Consider the following 19,193-nt stretch of genomic DNA (forward strand, 5'->3'; position numbering starts at 1 on the left):
TCGCTGGGCAGTGAACTCTGGCCAGGTTTCTGCTCCTGGTTCTGGAAGGGCTCTTGCTCCCTCCAGGCAGGAACCAAACCTGTCCGACCGCCCAGACACGCAGAGCCTGGAGACTATCTGCTCATCACATTTCTCAACCACACGGAGCAGGTGATTGCGACAGGCCCTGCAGACTCGATAAGGAGCGGGCGTGGGCTGGGTGGGCTTGGGGGCGTGGCCTGGCTTTGTTTTGCTTTGCTTCACTTTGCTTTGTTTCCGCCCTGGCTAAGCCTCCTGCCTCCCGGCTCTGCTCAGGGGCCTCTGCTTCCTGGGGGTGCTGTGCTGTGCTGGGCTGGGCTCAGGGGCTGGGAGGGAGGCAGGGTGAGAAGACCCAGGAGACAACCTATCACAGCATCTAGGGCGGTGGCTGAGCGGGCCCCCAGGCTGGGCAAGGCCAGCAGGGTGGAGGCCCACACCTGGGAAAGCCACCCTCTCCCAGCCCCAGGAGGACAGGCATGCCACCAGCAGGCCAAGGATGAGAAAGCCCGTCCCCTCTGAACACTGCCCTAGGACCTCTAATTCAGGAGCCATTCCAATGGGTGGGACCTCACAGAGGCCCGCATACAGTAGGTGCTCACTGAAGGGGGCCATCAAGGCCCTAGGTGGACATGGTTTGGGCAAAGTGCCAGGTCTCCCCGGCCTCCTATGTCAGCCGGCAGAGCCTCTGCAGCTGTGCAGCCTCTGGGCACACAGAAGGGGCTCCAGCAGTGCAGGCTTGCTCCTCAGTGGAGCCAGCACTCACTCCCCACCCAGGCCACTGCCAGGCCCCAGGTGTGTTCAGGTGAGCAAGCCAGTGACTTTCCACCTAGCCAAACCCCAAGGAGGCAGCGACTCCCTTCTCCCCAGTTTACTGATGAGTAACCAAGTCTCCCCCTGAGGGTCACCCCCAAGGGCCTGACACAGTCCCCTGCCCCATGGGGTGGGGCTGGAAAGCCAGGAAGGTGGGGTGGCAGAGGCAGGGCAGCAGGGATCCTGCTTTTCCAGGTCACCAGGGCAAGGAGGCTGGCCTGAGACAGGCCGGAGCCAGGTTCCCACAGGGACAGTGTCCCCTGCCGCCCCCTTGCTCGTGCACACACGCCCCAGACCCAGCCAAAACTCAGGGCAAGCAGCTGCCCAACCCTAGAGCGGCCCCTTCCCGGGCCTGACACCTGGGAGTAGACACCCCCCCGCCCCCTGCACACCGCCTGCTCCAAGTCTCTGCTCAGCTGGGAGCTGGGACTCAGTGCCAAAAAGCTTTCCAAAAACCGCAGACTCCAGGGCAGGGCGAGTGGGGTGGGGGCTCCCCTGCCAAGCAGGTTGCACAACAGTCAGCCGGGTCCTTACCTGCCTTGCGGTGTAGTAGGGACCTGCTTTAGGGCTGCAGAACTCTGAAGGCGTGGGCACGGGCCCCCACTCTCGGCAGGGTCCAGCAGCCCCTGGGTCCACCAGTCCCTGTGTCCCAGTCCTGGCTGCAGAGAGCAGCTCCGAGAGCCTCTGCTCATGGGCAGCCACCAGCCCTCCCCTTTGGGCTCCACTGCCCCCAGATCCCAGGCCTGTGCCTCTTCCCTGCCCACCCTGCAAAGTCAAGCCCAAGTAACAAAAATGACAACCAGCTACTCAGGGACTGGCCGAGCCAGGTGAGCACCTTGGGATTCACCTCCATCACCCCAGCTCTCCACAGAGCACAGCAGGACACTGAGGCTGGGAGGGCTGGGGGTGCCCAATGCCTCCCTGACCCTCGTGAGGGGGTTCTGGGAGGTACAAGCCCACTGCAGGTGCACCTGCCCCAGCAGGGGATCTGGGATGCAGGGATGCCATGCAGGTCCTGGACCACAGGGTGCAGCTCGTAGAGCTGGACCCCAGAGATCCCAGATACCTGAGCCTGCACCTCCCACAGGTAAGGATGGACTCAGAGGAAGCAGAAGTGCAGACAACGGCGGGAGGTCCCTCCGGGTACACGCTAGCCTCATCCCTGGGCGGCGCCCACGAGGGGCAAAGCAGGAATGGAATGGCCCTGCACCCCAAAGGCCACCATGAGCTTGGCAAGAGGGACACACGAGCTTCCCAAACCTCGGCCCAAACCTCTAGGACGGAGCCCCCACTCCACAGTCTCCTGGTCCAGACACCCCAGAACTCCAGGCCAGGCACCCTGATTCCAACTCAGACTTCCCCGTGGCCTCCCTGACCTGCATCCCCATGCTCACCTCGAAGTCAAAGCCTGCAGGTGCTCACTCCCAGACCAGGGCACGGGTTCACAGGACAGGGAGCAACCAATCAGCAACTCGGGGACTCAGGCATGGCCCTGCTGTGTGGAGGCAGGTCTGCCCCAGGCCCGGACTCTGTGCAGCAGCAGCGTTTCTAAAGAGCTGAGCCTCACAGGAGGCTGTGTGAGCCCACCTGCACACCTGCACAGCTGCACAGCTGCAAATGAGCTGGACAGCAAGGGCACACAGGAGCCACTAAGACCCTGCGCCCAGGCCCCTCCCAGGGCCGCTGACCTGCCTGCCAGCCTGGACTGGGGCCTGGGTACCAGGGGTGAGAAGCCCCTTGGGTGACCCTAACGGGCATCAGGGGAGAACCCCTGAGCCAGAAGGCACAGTGGACCCGGTGCATCCACTCTTTCCCCTGGACGGGTACACAGGTCTCACACCAAGGCCATCGAGAAGAGAGGCCAGCAGCAGCACTGTCTGGAGGTTCCACAGGTGCTGTGGTGAGGACAGAGCAGCCTCAGCTCTGCGTGCAAGACCACGGGAGCCACCAGGATGGCCACAGCAGCCCCAAGCACCGCGGCTCAGACCTCGAGCCACAGTCACAACAGGTGTGTGCAGGGAGCAGGCTCTGCTTTCCCAGGTGTGGCCCTCCTAACCACAGTGTGCCAGCATGAGGCGGTGCTTAGCCCTTGTCTCCACCAGCTGTCCCCAGGGACCAGTGGTCCCCCTGCCCCAGCAAACAGGCCCCAGGCACACTGGGCCACAGCCCTGATCCCACAGCACAGCAGGGCACGTTCCCCAAATGCAGACGGGACTTTCCACTCACCCTTGGCAGGGCCCACAGGTGTGTCTGGAGCTGTCCGAATCCTGCCGACGTCATTAAGGAGAGGATGGACACAAATCAGACAGCGTGGCCCCACGGGCGGGTACACCACCAGCATCAAGGAAGAGTCCCGCCCAAAGGCACTGGGGGTGACCCCTCCTGCCCCCCGCCAGGCTCCGCAGCCTTCCTGGCCTGGGGAAGGAGGGGCTACACAGACCCCATGCGCGTGGTGCCAGGGGCCCAGCTGGGCACACGGGACACACGGGCACGAAGCAGCTCTAGAGACGATGCTCCTAAAAGCAGCGAGGTGCCAGGCGAGCATTCTCACGTGCACAGGAGAGTGGCAGGTGGGCACAGAGGTACACACAGCCCAGGCCGCCGGAGCCCTCTGCACACCATGCTGACCAGAGGCCCCCACCTCCAGGAGGCTCGGGAGCAGGCCTCCGGCAGCCCTTCAAGTCCACTTAGGAAAATAAACGCGCCCCCTCCCCAGCCGAGGCAGCTCCCTTCAGCCTTCAGTCACTTCAAAGTTAAGTCTGGCTTTTTCCTTGAGCCCTGGAACCCCCAACAGCGGGCCTGCTCCTCACAGTCACACTGGCGCCGTCGTCCCAGTTATAGAGGGGACCCTGCATCCCCACTCTCCAGGCACTACGAAGCTCATCCCCTAGCCTGCACCCCACAAGCACCCACCCAGCCTCCATATCAGCCTGCCCCTCTGAGCAGATACCAGGGAGTGCTGAGCATCCCCGGGAGGAAACAGCACTGGACCAGCTTCCTCATGCCAAGGGAGCAGAGAGAAAGAGCCAATGTCCCCAAAGCACTTCCAGCTGACTGTCCCCACCTCCACCCCAGAGAAAAGCCAGCTAGTCCTTGGCGTCCCCAAAGAGCTAGGTCCCTCTGGCTAGCTAGACGATGCGCTCCCCCAAGAGGACCCTGGGAACAAGCTGCCACACCCGGCCCCTCAGCACCTCGGCCCCGGCCAGGGACACCCCATCAGCCAGTCTGGGAACACGCACGTCCTGCTTCATTACTGGGGGAAGCTGACACCCCAAGCTAAGCAAGCCCCAGAGCTCACAGGCAGGATGGAGCCCGGGCAGCCTAGGGCCCCACCAAAAGAAAACAAGAGCAACAGCCCAGCACTGGAGGCGGGAGGTCCAGACGCTGAGCCCCAGAGCTGCACCTTGGCCAGCGGCCACGGCACACTGCTGGGCAGGGGCATCCCTGTCAGGCTTTGTGCCAGCCATCTGGGGCCTGGAACGGGGCCCCTGCTCACTGCAGGGAAGTCCGGCCACTCGTCCACCCCAGCACCCTCACGCCCAGGGCCGCCGGATGCAGCTCTTTCCAGTCCTCACCTGTCAGACCCCAGGGGCTGGCCAGACACCCTGCCTCCCTGGCCCCTCTCCTCCACCCCAGCACACCCTGCCCAGGGTTTCCCGTGTACCATATCCCAGTACGGGCTACCCCAAGGCCCACATCGGCTCGGCCACTCCTCTCCTCTCTCCAGCACCATCATCTCCAAGGTGCACCGTCCTGGGCTCACCCCAAGCCTAGCACTCCTCCCTCTGTAGCGTCCCAGCTCTGCCTCTCCTTCGGGACCCTCTGCCTCCAGCTGCTGGGTGACCGCGCTCCCCTCGGACACTCCAACACACGGCACCAGCGCCAGGCACGCCCAACAGTCCCCTGAGCCCCTGAGCACCGAGGAGCCACCCAGGCCCTGCCACTGCAGCATACCTCCACCCACCCCGCCTGGGCCAGCCCCATCAGCTCTGGGCCCGGCGCACCCGCTGGACAAACCCCCCAGCTTGCGCCTCTCATTCAGAAGGTTAGACTCAGTGTTGGCAGCAGATTGGTCACCACATCTCAGCCTTAATTAAAGAGGGCCATAGAATGACATTTTAAGCAGCAATGTCATTTTCTAATTGACACGACTCCATTATCAAGAAAAATTCACAAACCAGCCTGAAACGGAGCTGCTCCCTTCCTCTGTCTTCCCAGGGGACAGGGGACAGCACGGCTTCAATTTTTAATCTGCTGATGAAAGATTCACGGGCCAAGCAAGGGATCACGTTTCCCGAGGCACAGGATCACTGCCCTCTTCAGGGGCTCCCTGGGTCTGGGACAGGCCGAGTTTGGGGTGATGGAGTCAGTGCTGTCTGGAACCTAGTCGGGCAGAGGCTGGAGACTGGCCTTCCCAGCCAGCCCCGCTCAGTCTGGTCAGCCTTCCTCCCACCTCACCCCACACCATCCCACCGCTGGCACGGGGCCCTGGCAGGTGATGCTCTGCACGCCTTGCCAGAAGCAGGGCACTGCAGCCCAAGGGCACCTGCCCAGCGCCCCCTGTGCCTTCCCACGAGGCCTCCTGGCTCCAGTCTGGGCTGCCCATACAGAATTCAACTCTACAGAAGAATCAGGCCCCTGGACATGGCAACTTCCCAAAGTGCTCGGAGGGCCTGACGCCCAGGCCCACATCTCCCGCCACGGGCATCTGTGCCTCAAAGGCTACACGTGCTTCACGTGAAGTCGAGCGGAGTACCACCGCTCTACAGGAAGGCACGAGGCAGTCAGGGGACGTTCTGCCCACCCTGTAAGGCTCAGGCATGGCCACAGGGTCAAAATGCCAGCAGGGACAGGAGCCAGTGAGGGAGGCATGCACCCAGGGCAGGGCCAGGGCCAGACGCAGTGTCCAGCCAGACTGCCCCATGTACAGCAGGAGGGGACAAGAGGGAGGCAGGCCCACCACCTCTACCTCGGAACAAAGGGCCGCCCCAGGGAAAGGGCTCCCTGGCTCCTCCTGGGGCAGCCAGGGCCAGCAGGGAGGAGCCTCAGCAGGGCTGTGGCTCCCCGCGTAGGCTCACCAGGTGAGCCCCGGTGCACACAGCCCTCCCTGCGGCACTGCCAGGCCCACCCGGGGGAGGAGCCTGGCAGCCACGGGACCCAGCCACCAACGTGCTGTCAACACGGCCTGGGCCTGACACCCGGGCCCTGGGCTGGGCCATCACGCACGAGGGGACGCCACCCTTGTTTCACAGGTGAAACTGCGGCTGGAGGGATGAAGGAGCAGCGTCCATGCTGTGCTGGAGGCCAATTCAAAGCCAAGGACCCCCCGGGGCCCACCCTACCTCGGTGGCTGCTGAAGCAGGGTGGGTGGGGGCTGGCCAACACTACCAGCTGCCCAACAGCTGGACAAGCCATTTGATCAAAGCACATGATCAGCACAGCATCTCCTGATACTGCTGGGCAGATGTCCTGCCCGACCATCTGGTGGGCCTGATGTTCCTGACCCTGGATCTGATCACACTCAGGACAGAGTTGTGAGTCAGGGGTTCAGGTAGTGGGGAGGGAGCCCAGCAGTGCCTGGGCACCTCCAGGCCTTAGCTGTGTCCAGGAGCAGCCCAGGCCAGAAGGAGGAGCATGCTGACGGCATCAGGGGGCACTGCCACACACACCCCTCCTGCCACGGAGCAGCCTCACCCGCTCTGCCCACTCCCCTGAGCCCGCCTGCCTCTGTCCCTCCCGCACAGCCTCCCCTGAGGGAAGCCGCCCAGCAGGCCCAGCTCAGGAACTGCGGTGCTTCCAAGGCACAAGCAACAAGGTAGGACTGAAGAACCCCAATCTCCTGAGACAAACTGGAGGTACGCTGGTGCCCAGCCCACATGGAGTCTCCCAAGGTCATCGGCACAGGAGGCTGCCTAAGGGAAGTTGCCCCTGCCCAACCTGTGCCCCAGGATGCTGGGTCTATGTCCACATGCCACTCTGCACACGATGACCTCCTGGGCAGTGACCCTCCATCTCCACCACCCGCTGCTGAGGCTTCACACCAGCAGCCAAGGCCCAGGAGCCGGCCCCTCTCCACCACCCACTGCCCAGCCAGGCTTCTCGACACCTGGACGCTGCCTGTCCCTGATGCTCCCTCCTGATCCCTTTGCAGATACCACCATCCCTTCCTCCTCCAAATCCAGCCAAGCCCTCTGCCCAGGCCCAGGCACACCTGCCTGGAGCTGCCCAAAGCAGGACTGTGGACAGTGCAGTGTCCAGGCCCAAAGCAAGGAGCCATCTGGGACAGAAGGGCCCCCACAGGGCCAGCATGGAGAGGTGGAGACTTTTGGCCCAGCTGGGGCAGGGAGTTGGGGTCTCCAGGGCCAGCCAGACGCCCTGCTGGGAGGGCTTCCAGGCGGCCCTTGTGAGGCAGTGTCCCCCGCCTGGCAGAGGAGCGCATGTCTGCATCTCCAGCTCCTCCGCAAGGACCCCTGCACTGCCAGGACAGCACGGGCCTGGGACCCCTTGCGCCACCCCAGAGCCTCACGCAGAGGCACAGCTGCCACTCCCAGCCGCAGAGCTGGCGTCCCAGCAGAAGCCCTGCCAGGCCCAAGAGGCCACTGCCCTGGGCGGGGGCTCCCTAGGCTGGGGAGGCCAGGCGCTCCAGAGCCACACGCAGGAGGCACGCCGGCTTTCCCATCCAGCCTGGGGCCAGCACCCAGTGGGCGTCTGAGGCCTCTGACAGCAGAGGAACAGGGTGCAGGCTGGGCCGCACCAGGCAGGAGCTGGGGCGCCATCCCTCCGAGCCGCGGCGGCTGCCTGGGTCTGGCTGACCTCCTCTGATTCCACCTGCCCGTCAGCCACTGGTGTCCTGGAGACGAGAAGAGTGCACAACGGCCCTCAAGTTGGCAGCGGGGGACGAGAGGCGGACCTGAGGTGCCAGGGCCGGGGACGGGCCAGGCACCTTCCCGGCCACCAAACTGAGCAGGACGCGGCTGCATACCACACCGTCTCCACCCTCAGGCTCCAAGCCATCTGGCGTGCTGCAGGGGCCGACCACGGAACCCAGAGCTCCGCTGTGGGAGGCCGCCTGGTCTCCCCAGCCCCAGGGCGGCACCCACAGCCCTGCCAGCCTCCCCACCCGCCCAGTACCACCTGCCCTCCACCTGCGTCCCACGGCAGCGCCACCACGCAGGCCCCACTCTGCGGCCACTCGGAGCCCACGCCCCGGGCTGGACCCTCCACCTCAGCCCAGAGCCACCAGCTCCTGCCACCCCACGCCACATGCCCCTGGGCTTCTGCACTCACTCCTGCCCGCAGGTCCTTTCTCAACCAGAATCTGCTGCCCTCCCTCCAAGGCTGTTCATGGCTGGAGGGACAGACCCCGAGCCCCAGGTACCCTGCCTGGCGCTGCCACCTGCCAGTCTCACTCCTGCCCCTACCTCATTGCCCTGCTCTGCACTGACACTCCCAGGCAGAGTCCCCACTCAGGACCTTTGCACGTGCTTCTGGCTGAGCTATCACCCCATAACTTGGCTCAAAGATCACCCCAAGGAAAATCTCCCCTGACCAGTGACCAGTGACCCTCCACATACCCAGGATTGGGTCATCATCAACACAGGCTCCAGGTTGTCCTCGCCCCTGCCCCTGCTCCTGGGCAGGGTGGTGCCACCGGTCAGAGGAGTTGCTGGCTCTGACCAGCCAGGCCACCCAGGGCACCTCTGCAGCCCTCCTCGTGCTTCTCCAGCTGCCCCTCCAGGCAGAGGGCAAGGTGTGCACCCCTCAGTCTCTGGCCTCCTGGGCAGGCCGAGGAGCTGGCCCTGCTCAGGCTCAAAGACAAAGGCAGGCTGACCACCAAGCGCCCGCCATTAATCTTGGCCGACACCATGGCCCGCGTCCTCGCCCGTGATTTACATTTTTATTAAATCACCCAGGAAAATTAGAGACATTATTACTTCCCTGGGCTCATCAACCCTTTCTCTGCCGGCTCTCCACATGGCCGCCCCTGCTGTCCGGGAGCCAGGCCGGGGCTCCCACCCCACCCAGCTGCCTGCCGCCACATGGCAACCACCCACGGGGTCGGGAGGCAGCGCCCCTCGGCCCTCCGGGCCTCCCGCCCCACGAGGACTGTGCCGGGCAAGGCGCCCCCATCCCCAGGGCAGCCAAGGCCAGCAGTTGTTCCTCCTCCAGCTCTGACTGTCCTGGTCCAGCCTCTCCTGAGGCCTCCTGAGGAAGCCGTCCCCACAGGCTCCATGAGGCTGCACACACGGGAGGCACCTGGCACATCCTCCCTCATGCCCCCACGCCACCAGAGCCGCGCCAAGAGACACAGCAGGTCCCCGATGCCTGGGCACCCGCAGGCCCCAGAGCCCGGAGCCCACCAAGGGGAACGACAAGCGCCGAGGCCTCCAAGGGATGAGCAGGTTAGGGCAGGAGGGCGGGGGGACAGTAGTGGCCAGAGGTCAAGGCCACCGTAGCCAGGGGCCAGGGAGTCCCTGGTGTTGGCAATGCCTAAGAGGCCCTCGGGGTGGCGGCCACGGGAGGACCCACAGAAGGGCACTCGGGCCTGGGCAGCAGGCACCCGGGACACACCTGCCACAGGAGCACCACCTGCACAGCGAGCAGAGGGGGCCAGGTCCTGGGCCAGGAGGGCTCAGGAGGCAGCCGTGCTCGAGGTCACCGCTCAGGACGCAGAGTGCAGGTGGGACCAGAAGGCCCTGGGTGGGCCCCACCATCACGTCACCGGGGGCGTCGCGGGTCCCTGCCACACCCCACCCCAAAAGCCACCAGTGCTGCTGCCTCCCACCACCAATACTGTCCCTACAAGAACAACCGAGGCACAGGGTCCGGGAACGTGGGCCTGGGAGACTCTGCGGCTAGGGACATCCAGGAGGCCATCCCGCAGGAGGGACATCTGAACACGCAGCTCCACCACTGCCCAACTCCCGTGTTTCTCTGTGCCAGGAGCTGACCCAGGTCTGGCCATGAGTGGACAGGCCAGAGACCAAGGAGTTCTCACTTCCTGTCAGGCGCTGTGCACGGGCAGAGGGGGCCAGACAGGCTCAGGCACTGCCCACGTCGGCTCCAGGGGCTCTCCGGCCTCACCAGCCCCAGCCACCGGGAGGAGTAGGCCTTGTGAGCCCCGCCTCCACAGACACGTCAGGAGGACCAAGACGGGAGGCCCAAGGCCTCTGGATCAGACCTGGCAGCCGCCAGGCAGACGCACCACAGAGCAAACTCCCCAACCCACCCCAGCCTCGTCCCTGCTCGATGCAGGCCAACAGCAGGGTCCCAAGTGCCAGAAGCCAGCCAGGCTGGGGACACAAGACCCCAGTCACCGGTGGCCCAGACATGCAGCCCCTTCCTGGCTGCTGCTCTTAAGGAGCACTGGACACCTAGCCCCTGGAGCCCAGTTTGACCTTGAGCTGCCAACATCGGCTCCCACCTCCCAGGGAATGTCACCCACTTGCCAGGTGGGGACACTGAGGAGTGCCGGGGATTTGCTAATGGCCTCTGGGACACAAACACTTTCTCTGTTCCCAACCTCTGGTTCAGGCAGAGCAGGAGCTGTCGGACCGCTGGGCCTCAAGGAGGAGCAGAGGACTCGCTGTCCACCCAGCAGCTCAAGCCAGGCCTCTGGATGCTGACCCCAACTCCCTCCCAGGTACCTCTGCCTGGCTGAGGCTTGCTCATGTGGCCCAAAGCCCTGGGGGGTGGAGCCCCGTCCCCTGCTGCATGCCCACTGCCCAGGACCACAGGTCCACACCAGGCACAGCCCAGCACTGAGACCCTGGGGAAGCACAGCACCTGGAGGGGAGGGGGAGGGGACCTGAGAGGAAGGCTTCCTGGAGGAGGCGGCATACAGCTGTCAGAGGGGGAAGCTGGCTGGTACCCAGGGGAACCCGCGCAGGGTCTGAGGTGGTGTGAGGGGCCCGGAATCCCCTCCTACCCACCTGCTAGCCCCCAACCCCAGAGACGAGAGCCCAGCACTCCGCACGCACCGTCACAAGAGGAATCTGGGGCTGGGCGGGTGCCCAGGCCTGGGGTTTTGTGGAGAAACCTCGACTCCCCCACCCTGTGGCTGCTGAGTCAGGCGCACGGGCGGACCCCAATCACGGCCCCTTCCGGCAGCGGCAGCGAGGGCAGGAAGCCAAACCCGGGTGCCAGCGCCCCCGAGCACCCAACGCCCACGAGCACCTGAGAGCCAGAAGCCACTGCCCTCACCCACCTGTGGGTGCCAGTGCTCAAGGGGCTGGGGAGACCTAGGCCCTCGCGGCAGGGGCGCCTTGTCTGTGCTCACGGACCTGCACACGAGGACCTCCCCAGGGGGCAGCGGCTGGGCTCAGGCCTGGGGCTGCTCCCCGGGGAGGAGGCGTGAGCAGGGACGGCCCCAGGGACCCCGGCTCCACAGGCCAGGCCCCGGGAGGGAGCTCAGTCGCACACAGGCAGGGCTGGAAAGCCGGAGGGCGCCAGAGACTCACATCTGCTGGCCACAGGCTCCGCCCGGCCCCACCTGGGGAGGGCCCTCTGCCTGGAGGAGGAAGACAGCAGCACCCGCCCCGGGGGGCGCACAGCCCACCCAGGAGCCAGCTCCTCTGCCGGTGGAAAGGCCAGAGGCCATGAGACAGAGCACTGGTCCCTCAAGTCCATGTGGAAGCTGCATCCAGCAGACAGGTTCTTCCAGCCCTGGGAAATTCCAGGGCCCAGGATGATTCTAGAAGAGCTGCCCCTAACTGTCCCTGGAGGCACAGCCTCCACATCTCCTCACTCCATAGCCACGAGCTGAGGCCCACACCCCAGGCAGAATACTGACAGGCGATCCTCCACCAGCCTCTGGGACCTGGAGCAGGCCACTCATCACCCTCCCCAGGACAAGGATACTGAGGTTCAGAGTGGCCCCTAGCCTCCGCCCCCTGCTCCAGGGCAGGAGCTGAGGGACAGCCATGCTCCAGAGCGCACTCAAGACCACTCTGGACGCAGGTGCCATCACCCCACCTCACAGAGTGGAAGTCAAGGCTGGACAGCAGACCCGCTGCCCAGGGTGCACAGCCTGGGGGCTCTGAGGGGGACCCGAACCCTGGTGTCCCCTCCCAAGTGGGATTCGCCCACAGGACTCGGTTTCCTGGCCTCTAATCAGAGGATTACGGGACCATCCTGGCACCCACACGTGTACCTGCACGGCCACACTGCTCACACTACCAGGGCTGAGGACGAGGCCGTCGCCACAGCAACAGCGTGACTGCCACCAACCACACGGGCTGAGCCAGCCAGGGCAGGAGGGCGGGGACTGGGCTCTGTGGCCTGCCTCCTGCACCTCAGCCTCCTTGTCTGCAAGACTCAGTGCACACACAGACTCCTGCCCCCATGCCCCAAGCTGGGGGGTCCCCATGCTCTGCTTGGCCTCTCTGAGCCTGGTTCTCCCCTGTGAACGGGGGTAACTCCCTCCCAGGATTCCCAGCGTGCAACAGGTTAGGCGCCGACTGCCCTGAGGCACTGTGCGGACCCCGCTGGTCAGCCCTCCACCTGAGCACCCACCCTGCTCAGGCCTGGGCCTTCTCCAGACTGCTCCACACAGGAAGGCCTGGCGGAGCTGCGGCAGACAGGAGAGGGCCCCACTGTGGGCCCAACAGAGCCCTCACGGAGACGCCCCGGAGCTGGGGGTCTCGCTCCACAGCCAGCAGCACCCAGCAGGCAGGCCCCATTGACTGGAAGCTCAGGGGTGGGCTTCCATCTGCAGAACCCACAGCACAGTGGGTCCCTCGGCAGGTGGGCCAGAGCCTTGGTGGACAGTGGGAGCAGACCTGAGCTCGGCCCTGCCTCCCCGTGCCCTGCCCAGCCAGGCCCAAGCCAGGAACACGGGGCATCATTTACCCAAAGTCCAGGTCCTGCCCACCCAGCATGCACACCTCCAGGGGGAACCAGAGGAGGCGGCGGGAACCTGAGTGACCATCCGAGGCCGCCACCACCTGCCACAGCTGGTCCAGAGCACAGAATGACCAGGGGAGAGGGGAGGAGTTCCCCGGCCCCAGGTGTGTGCCAGCCACCGACCTGCCGAGGCCCCGCCCCGAGGTCACACACACACATGCACACGCACACGCGCTTGCTGCCCGGAGGACCCGGGCCTGGGCCAGGAAGCCGGGTGGCGGCTGGAAGGCGGGGGCCTATCTGACCCAGAGTTGCTAAAAAGAGTCAACAGGGAAGTAAAAATAGGAAATAAAAATAAAATCGCCCCAGTCTGCCTGGTTGTTTGTGTAGGAAACAGGGCATCCCCGCCTAGGAGGGCGGGCTCAGCCCGGCCGCCCGCAACCCCCACCCCAGACACCCACCAGCCACCCGGGACTCAGGCAGGAAGCATCCCAAGGAGGAGTCCAAGGACCGGGGTTCGAGTCTTGACTGCCACTGACCAGCTGCATGACCTCGGCAGGAGGCCAGCCCTGACCAGAGGCTCGGCCTCCTCCGGGCAGAGTCGGCCCCTGGGACAAGGAGCACACCTGCAGAAGCCCCTCCGCAGCAGGGACTGTGGTTCCCTCTGCCCCCCGCCGGGGACGTCCCCATCAGCAGGCACCCTCTGCCCCGAGGAGGGTGGTCAGGAGACGGGCAGCAGGCTGGACAGGTTCGGCCCGCACGCCACTCAGCCGTTTCCTCCCCACACAATCGGAGGAAGCCTGGTCCTGTCCCTCCTGGCACCCTGCCAGGCTCACCCTAGCCTCATCCACACCCGCGCAGGGTGGCAAGGCCCTTCTCCCGGGCACACGGGCGCACCCGCCGCCCCTCCTGACAAGAGGCTCCTCCGCCCAGCCCCCTTGGCCGGGCACCCTGCGCAGGCCCGCGTGCCGGGTCCACAGGCAGGTCTGCCTAGCGCCCAGAGGACTGGGAGCACTGCGTGGCAGGGGTGCGCGCAACACAGACCCCGGCCCAGGAGGCGCCACGGCAGCGTCCCTCCAACCAGGAGCCCCTCGGCCCCACCCCTGGAGCTGACCCACCACCTGGGCACTTCCTAGGAACTGGCCAGTGAGGTGGAGCAGAGACATCCCTGGTCTGACCCTCCCCACAACAGCTGGGGTCCTTCAGGGACATGCAGCTGCCCTGGGCCCTCCACAGCCCCCGAGCTGCCCTGACTCCGCAGCTCACACCATGCGGGGCACTGTCCCCTCTGCCTCCCAGACACCTGGCCTGGCCGCCTGCACGGACACATATAGGCCCACGTGACGCAGGCACACACACCCACACACAGGCTCACACAGGGACACACACACACACAGGCTCACACACAGGCTCACACAGACACAGGGACACACGCACACAGGTGCACACACACACAGGCTCACACACACAGGCGCACACACACAGGTGTGCACACACACAGGCTCACACACAGGTTCACACAGTCACAGGGACACACCCACACAGGTGCACACACACACAGGCGCACACACAGGCACACACACACAGGCGTGCACACACACAGGCACACACACACAGGCTCACACACACAGGCACACACACAGGTTCACACACACAGGCACACACCCACACAGGTGCACACACACAGGCTCACACACACAGGCACACACACAGGCTCACACACACAGGCACACACACACACAGGTTCACACACACAGGCGTGCACACACACAGGCACACACACACAGGTTCACACACACAGGCACACACCCACACAGGTGCACACACACAGGCTCACACCCACACAGGCGCACACACACAGGTTCACACACACAGGCACACACCCACACAGGCGCACACACACAGGCTCACACACACAGGCTCACACACACAGGCGTGCACACACATAGGCACACACACACACAGGCTCACACACACAGGCACACACACAGGCACACACCCACACAGGTGCACACACACAGGCTCACACACACAGGCTCACACACACAGGCACACACACACAGGTTCACACACAGGCTCACACACACAGGCACACACCCACACAGGCGCACACACACAGGCTCACACACACAGACTCACACACAGGCGTGCACACACACAGGCACACACACACAGGCTCACACACACAGGCACACACACAGGTTCACACACACAGGCACACACCCACACAGGTGCACACACACAGGCTCACACACACAGGCACACACACACAGGTTCACACACACAGGCGTGCACACACACAGGAACACACACACAGGCTCACACACACAGGCACACACACACAGGCGCACACACACAGGCACACACCCACACAGGTGCACACACACAGGCGCACACACAGGCTCACACACACACAGGCGCAAACACAGACTCACACACACAGGCGTGCACACACACAGGCACACACACACAGTTTCACACACACAGGCTCACACACACAGGCACACACACACAGGCGCATACACACAGGCACACACACACACAGGTGCACACACACAGGCTCACACACACACAGGCGCAAACACACACAGACTCACACACACAGGCATGCACACACACAGGCACACACACAGTTTCACACACACAGGCTCACCCACACAGGCACACACCCACACAGGTGCACACACACAGGCTCACACACACAGGCGCACACACACAGGCTCACCCACACAGGCACACACCCACACAGGCGCACACAACAGGCGCACACACAGGCGTGCACACACACAGGCGCACACACACAGGCTCACACACACAGGTGCGCACACACAGGCTCACACACAGGCGTGCGCGCGCAAACAGGCGTGCGCACACACACAGGCGCACACCCACACAGGCGCGCACACACAGGCTCACACACACAGGTTCAAACACACGCACACACACAGGCACACACACACAGGCACACACACACACGCACACACACAGGCTCACACACAGGTTCACACACACACGCACACACACAGACTCACACACAGGCACACACACACACGCACACACACAGGTGCACACACACAGACACACACACACAGGCATACACACAGGCACACACAGGCTCACACACACAGGTGCACACACACAGGGATACACACAGGTACACACACAGGCTCACACACACAGGCGCACACACACAGGTACACACACAGGCTCACACACAGGCACACACACACAGGCACACACACACAGGCACACATACACAGGTACGCACACACACAGGTTCACACACACAGGCGCACACACAGGCTCACACACACACAGGTATACACACAGGTATACACACAGGCTCACACACAGGTGCACACACACAGGCACACACACAGGTACACACACAGGCTCACACACAGGCACACACACACAGGCTCACACACAGGCTCACACACACAGGTGCACACACACAGGTATACACACAGGCACACACACACAGGCACACACACAGGTTCACATACACAGGCACACACACAGGCACACACACAGGCGCGCACACACAGGCATGCACGCACACGGACACACACACAGGCCCACAGGACACAGGCCAGGTTCTGCACACATGCGCTCTGCCCTGGACACCGGCCACCTGCACAGGCCTACACTCCCAGGGTCCGGGCTCTGGGAAGAGGTGGGAGGCAGCATGGCCAAGGTTGGCAGGAGGGAAGAGAGCAGAGGGCCACACGCGGCCACCCTGGTCCTGGGCTCTTTGCTAGGTGGGCTCCAGGCTTGCCCCAGAGCTCCCACAGACAAGGCACCAACAGTGGGGGCTGAGGAAGGAGGAGCAGCACAGGCCTCTGAGGACCCCAGGGTCTGGTGACTGCCAGCCCCACCCAGATGCCAGGCACATCGGCCAGCAGCCCAGGTCCTGGGAATCCCCAGGACCCTGCAGGCAGGAGCTGCTAAAGAGGCCACTGTGGAAGGCAGACAGTGGTGGACGACGGCAGCAGGGCTCCCAGGACGCCAGCTGGGGAGACCTGAGGGGAGGGAGGCTGGCAAACAAGGCCACGGGCCCACAGTGAAGAGGGTCGGCAGGAAGGGAGGCCCAGAGCCCTGGTGGGATTCGAGCTCTGGGGACCTCCGGTGACTTCTGGGGACCCCGAGTCCCAAGGAGCCCACACGTTCCCACACCTGCCCCCACGAGGCGGGCAGAGAGAAGGGTCTGTCCTCCGCACAGCAAGGGGGTGGGGGCACGGGCTGCCCTGGATAATGAGCTCCACAGCTTATCAGCCACGTCCAGGGCTGCATGGGCGCAGGGAGTGGTCGCTCCCCCACCACAAGCTGTCCCTGCTGACCAGCAGGGAGACACCAGCAGATAAGCCCTGGCGGGAGGCCACTAACGCCAGTCCACTGGCCACGGAGCAGTCCTCTTCCCAGCCCTTCACCAGGGGATGGCCCCGTGACCCAGGGGATGTCCACCTAGGTTGGGGGCCGGGTGCCACCCATGCTGGCCTGAGGAGTCTGAGCCCGGAAGCCTTGCGGCAGGTGGGCGGGGTGTGCCCCACACCAGGAGGCCTCTGGCAGTCATGCAGGGTCTGCCACACGGCCACCAGCCACAGCAGCCGAGAACAGGCCAACGGGACGGGATGCCCGCGGGCACCGCACATGCACCTGCCCGCCCTCCCCATGGGGGAGGCCCATGGACAACACTGGCCAGGGTGGCCAGGGAGCAGAGCTGCAGGGACACGTGAGCCACAGTCGGGAGCCACAGAGCACCTGGGAGCCAGGTGCCCACCGGGGCCTCTAGGCCCAAGGAGTCCGTCCCACGTGTGTCTCACGTGGCCAGATGAGACCCCAGATCAGGGTCACCTCCCAAGTGCCCAGGCTGGCTCTCCTGGTGCCAGCCACCCAGCAGGAAGAGGAGCGAGCCCTGGGGAGGGAGGTCGGGTCACGGTGCCTGCCCACACCCGCCAGCCGGCGAGCATAGACACACCATGCCCCGCTCAGCTGCGCCCTCCGGGTGGCTGCCAGAGCCCTTCTCTGGGAGGCCCACAGCCCTGTGTGGGGCGGGCGCCCCAGAGCCACGGGGTCCTGGCACCGCCCATACAGTACCAAAGGGGGCCCTTCGGGGGTCCCCACCACTGCCTCTGCCCAGGAGAGGCCACCCCAGGTCGCCCACACCTGCAGCCTGGTAAAGACTCCCCACCGCCCCTCGTCAGCAGTCTGTCCGTCCCCCCCACAAACGCAGGTCTGATGCCCCGTCCCAAGGGGTGCAGGGCCCTCAGGGGCTCCAACCCCATCCTCCCCTGCTAGCAGATCCAGAGCCTTCTGGCCACGCGCCCAGGGACCATCCCCGCCTCTCCCACATGGACTCCCCGGCTCTTCCCCACGCCCCAGGCGTAGGGCCCCCATGGCCTGTCCCTACTGCCCCCCTCTAGAGCCCTGCTGTGCCCCTGTGTTCAGAGTTGCCTCTGGTCGCCCATCAGCCCCACGGTCCCTCTGTCCCCTACCTGGCTCCCTTCCCTCCCCGCCCTTCATCTGCTGCTTGCTACCCCCCTCCCCACCAGCCTGGCAGCCCGGGGGGCACCCTGAGAGTGGCACCCGCGGGACTCTGCAGACGAGGGGCCCTCGGAGTCCTGGCAGCCAGGGACGCTGTCGCCGGCGCTCCGCAGGGCTGGCGGGCAGTGGCTGGACTAAGTGAGACCTACCATCTCGATTCTCTTTTGGGGTCAAGCTCTGTCCCGACACCCACTGACTCCTGTGGCACAAGGTCCGAAGCCGGTCCCTGAGGGGGAAGGGGCACTGCTGTCTGAGGCCCGGGGACGCAGTGTCCACAAGCTCTGCCAGACGCCCCCGAAGACTCGGGTAGCGATGCCAAGCCTGCCTTCTTGCTGGACGTGCGCGCTTCTCATGGCCGCTCCCACCCCATCTTCTGAGACCTCCTCCCCTCAAACTGACACCATCCCCACCCCCGACAGAGACAGGAATCCTGTCGGCCGACCCGCACAGGCCTGGGCCACGGGCTGGGACACCCATTACCACAGTTAACTCACCCCGTCACCACCCTGTGGGGGCTGGCCCACCGCTACAGGTAAGAAAGCTGGGGCACAGAGAGGCTTAAAGAGATCTGGCCCAAGGTCACTCGCTGTGGAAGGGCAGCACGAGGCCTGCCGCTCCTCTGACCCCCGGCACCATGCTGCCCTTCCAGGGCTGGGCCTGGTCCGGCTCTCTGCCCAGGGCCAGCAGGAGCCGGCTGAATGTGCACAGATGGGTGGGTGAACAGACGGGCAACCGGCGGTAGGAGGCCTGTCCTGAATCTCTCGCCTGGCCGTGACCCCCAAGGCCAACAAATCTCCACAGACCACTCAGCCAAGGAAGGAGCCAGCCCCCACACGGATGGGCATGTGGGCTGCGGCTCCCTCCCTGAGTCTGGAGCCTGTGTCACAGGGACACCCAAGTGCCAGTCTGCAGCAGGTGCGCTGGGCAAGGGCGGGGGCAGAGGGAGGCCCCAGGGCCCAGGTCAAGCACCGGGCCAA

General features: G+C 64.8%; 2 protein-coding genes across 3 annotated transcripts in view; one reads left to right on the forward strand and one right to left on the reverse strand.

Moving 5' to 3' along the window:
• The window catches only part of RXRA (retinoid X receptor alpha), a 93,713-nt gene that overhangs the window by 64,631 nt on the left and 9,889 nt on the right, over nt 1-19,193 (reverse strand). The window lies entirely within an intron of this gene.
• Nucleotides 1,835-15,071, forward strand: LOC306644922 (uncharacterized protein; the record flags this gene model as incomplete). Its single annotated transcript, XM_079112169.1, has 3 exons — nt 1,835-1,915; nt 12,837-14,113; nt 14,976-15,071. The coding sequence occupies 2 exons, from the start codon at nt 1,835-1,837 to the stop codon at nt 13,806-13,808; spliced, it is 1,053 nt and encodes a 350-aa protein (XP_078968295.1). The 3' UTR covers nt 13,809-14,113; nt 14,976-15,071.

The sequence above is a fragment of the Sciurus vulgaris genome (assembly GCF_902686455.1).
Source record: "Sciurus vulgaris genome assembly, chromosome: 15".
Lineage (NCBI taxonomy): Eukaryota > Metazoa > Chordata > Mammalia > Rodentia > Sciuridae > Sciurus > Sciurus vulgaris.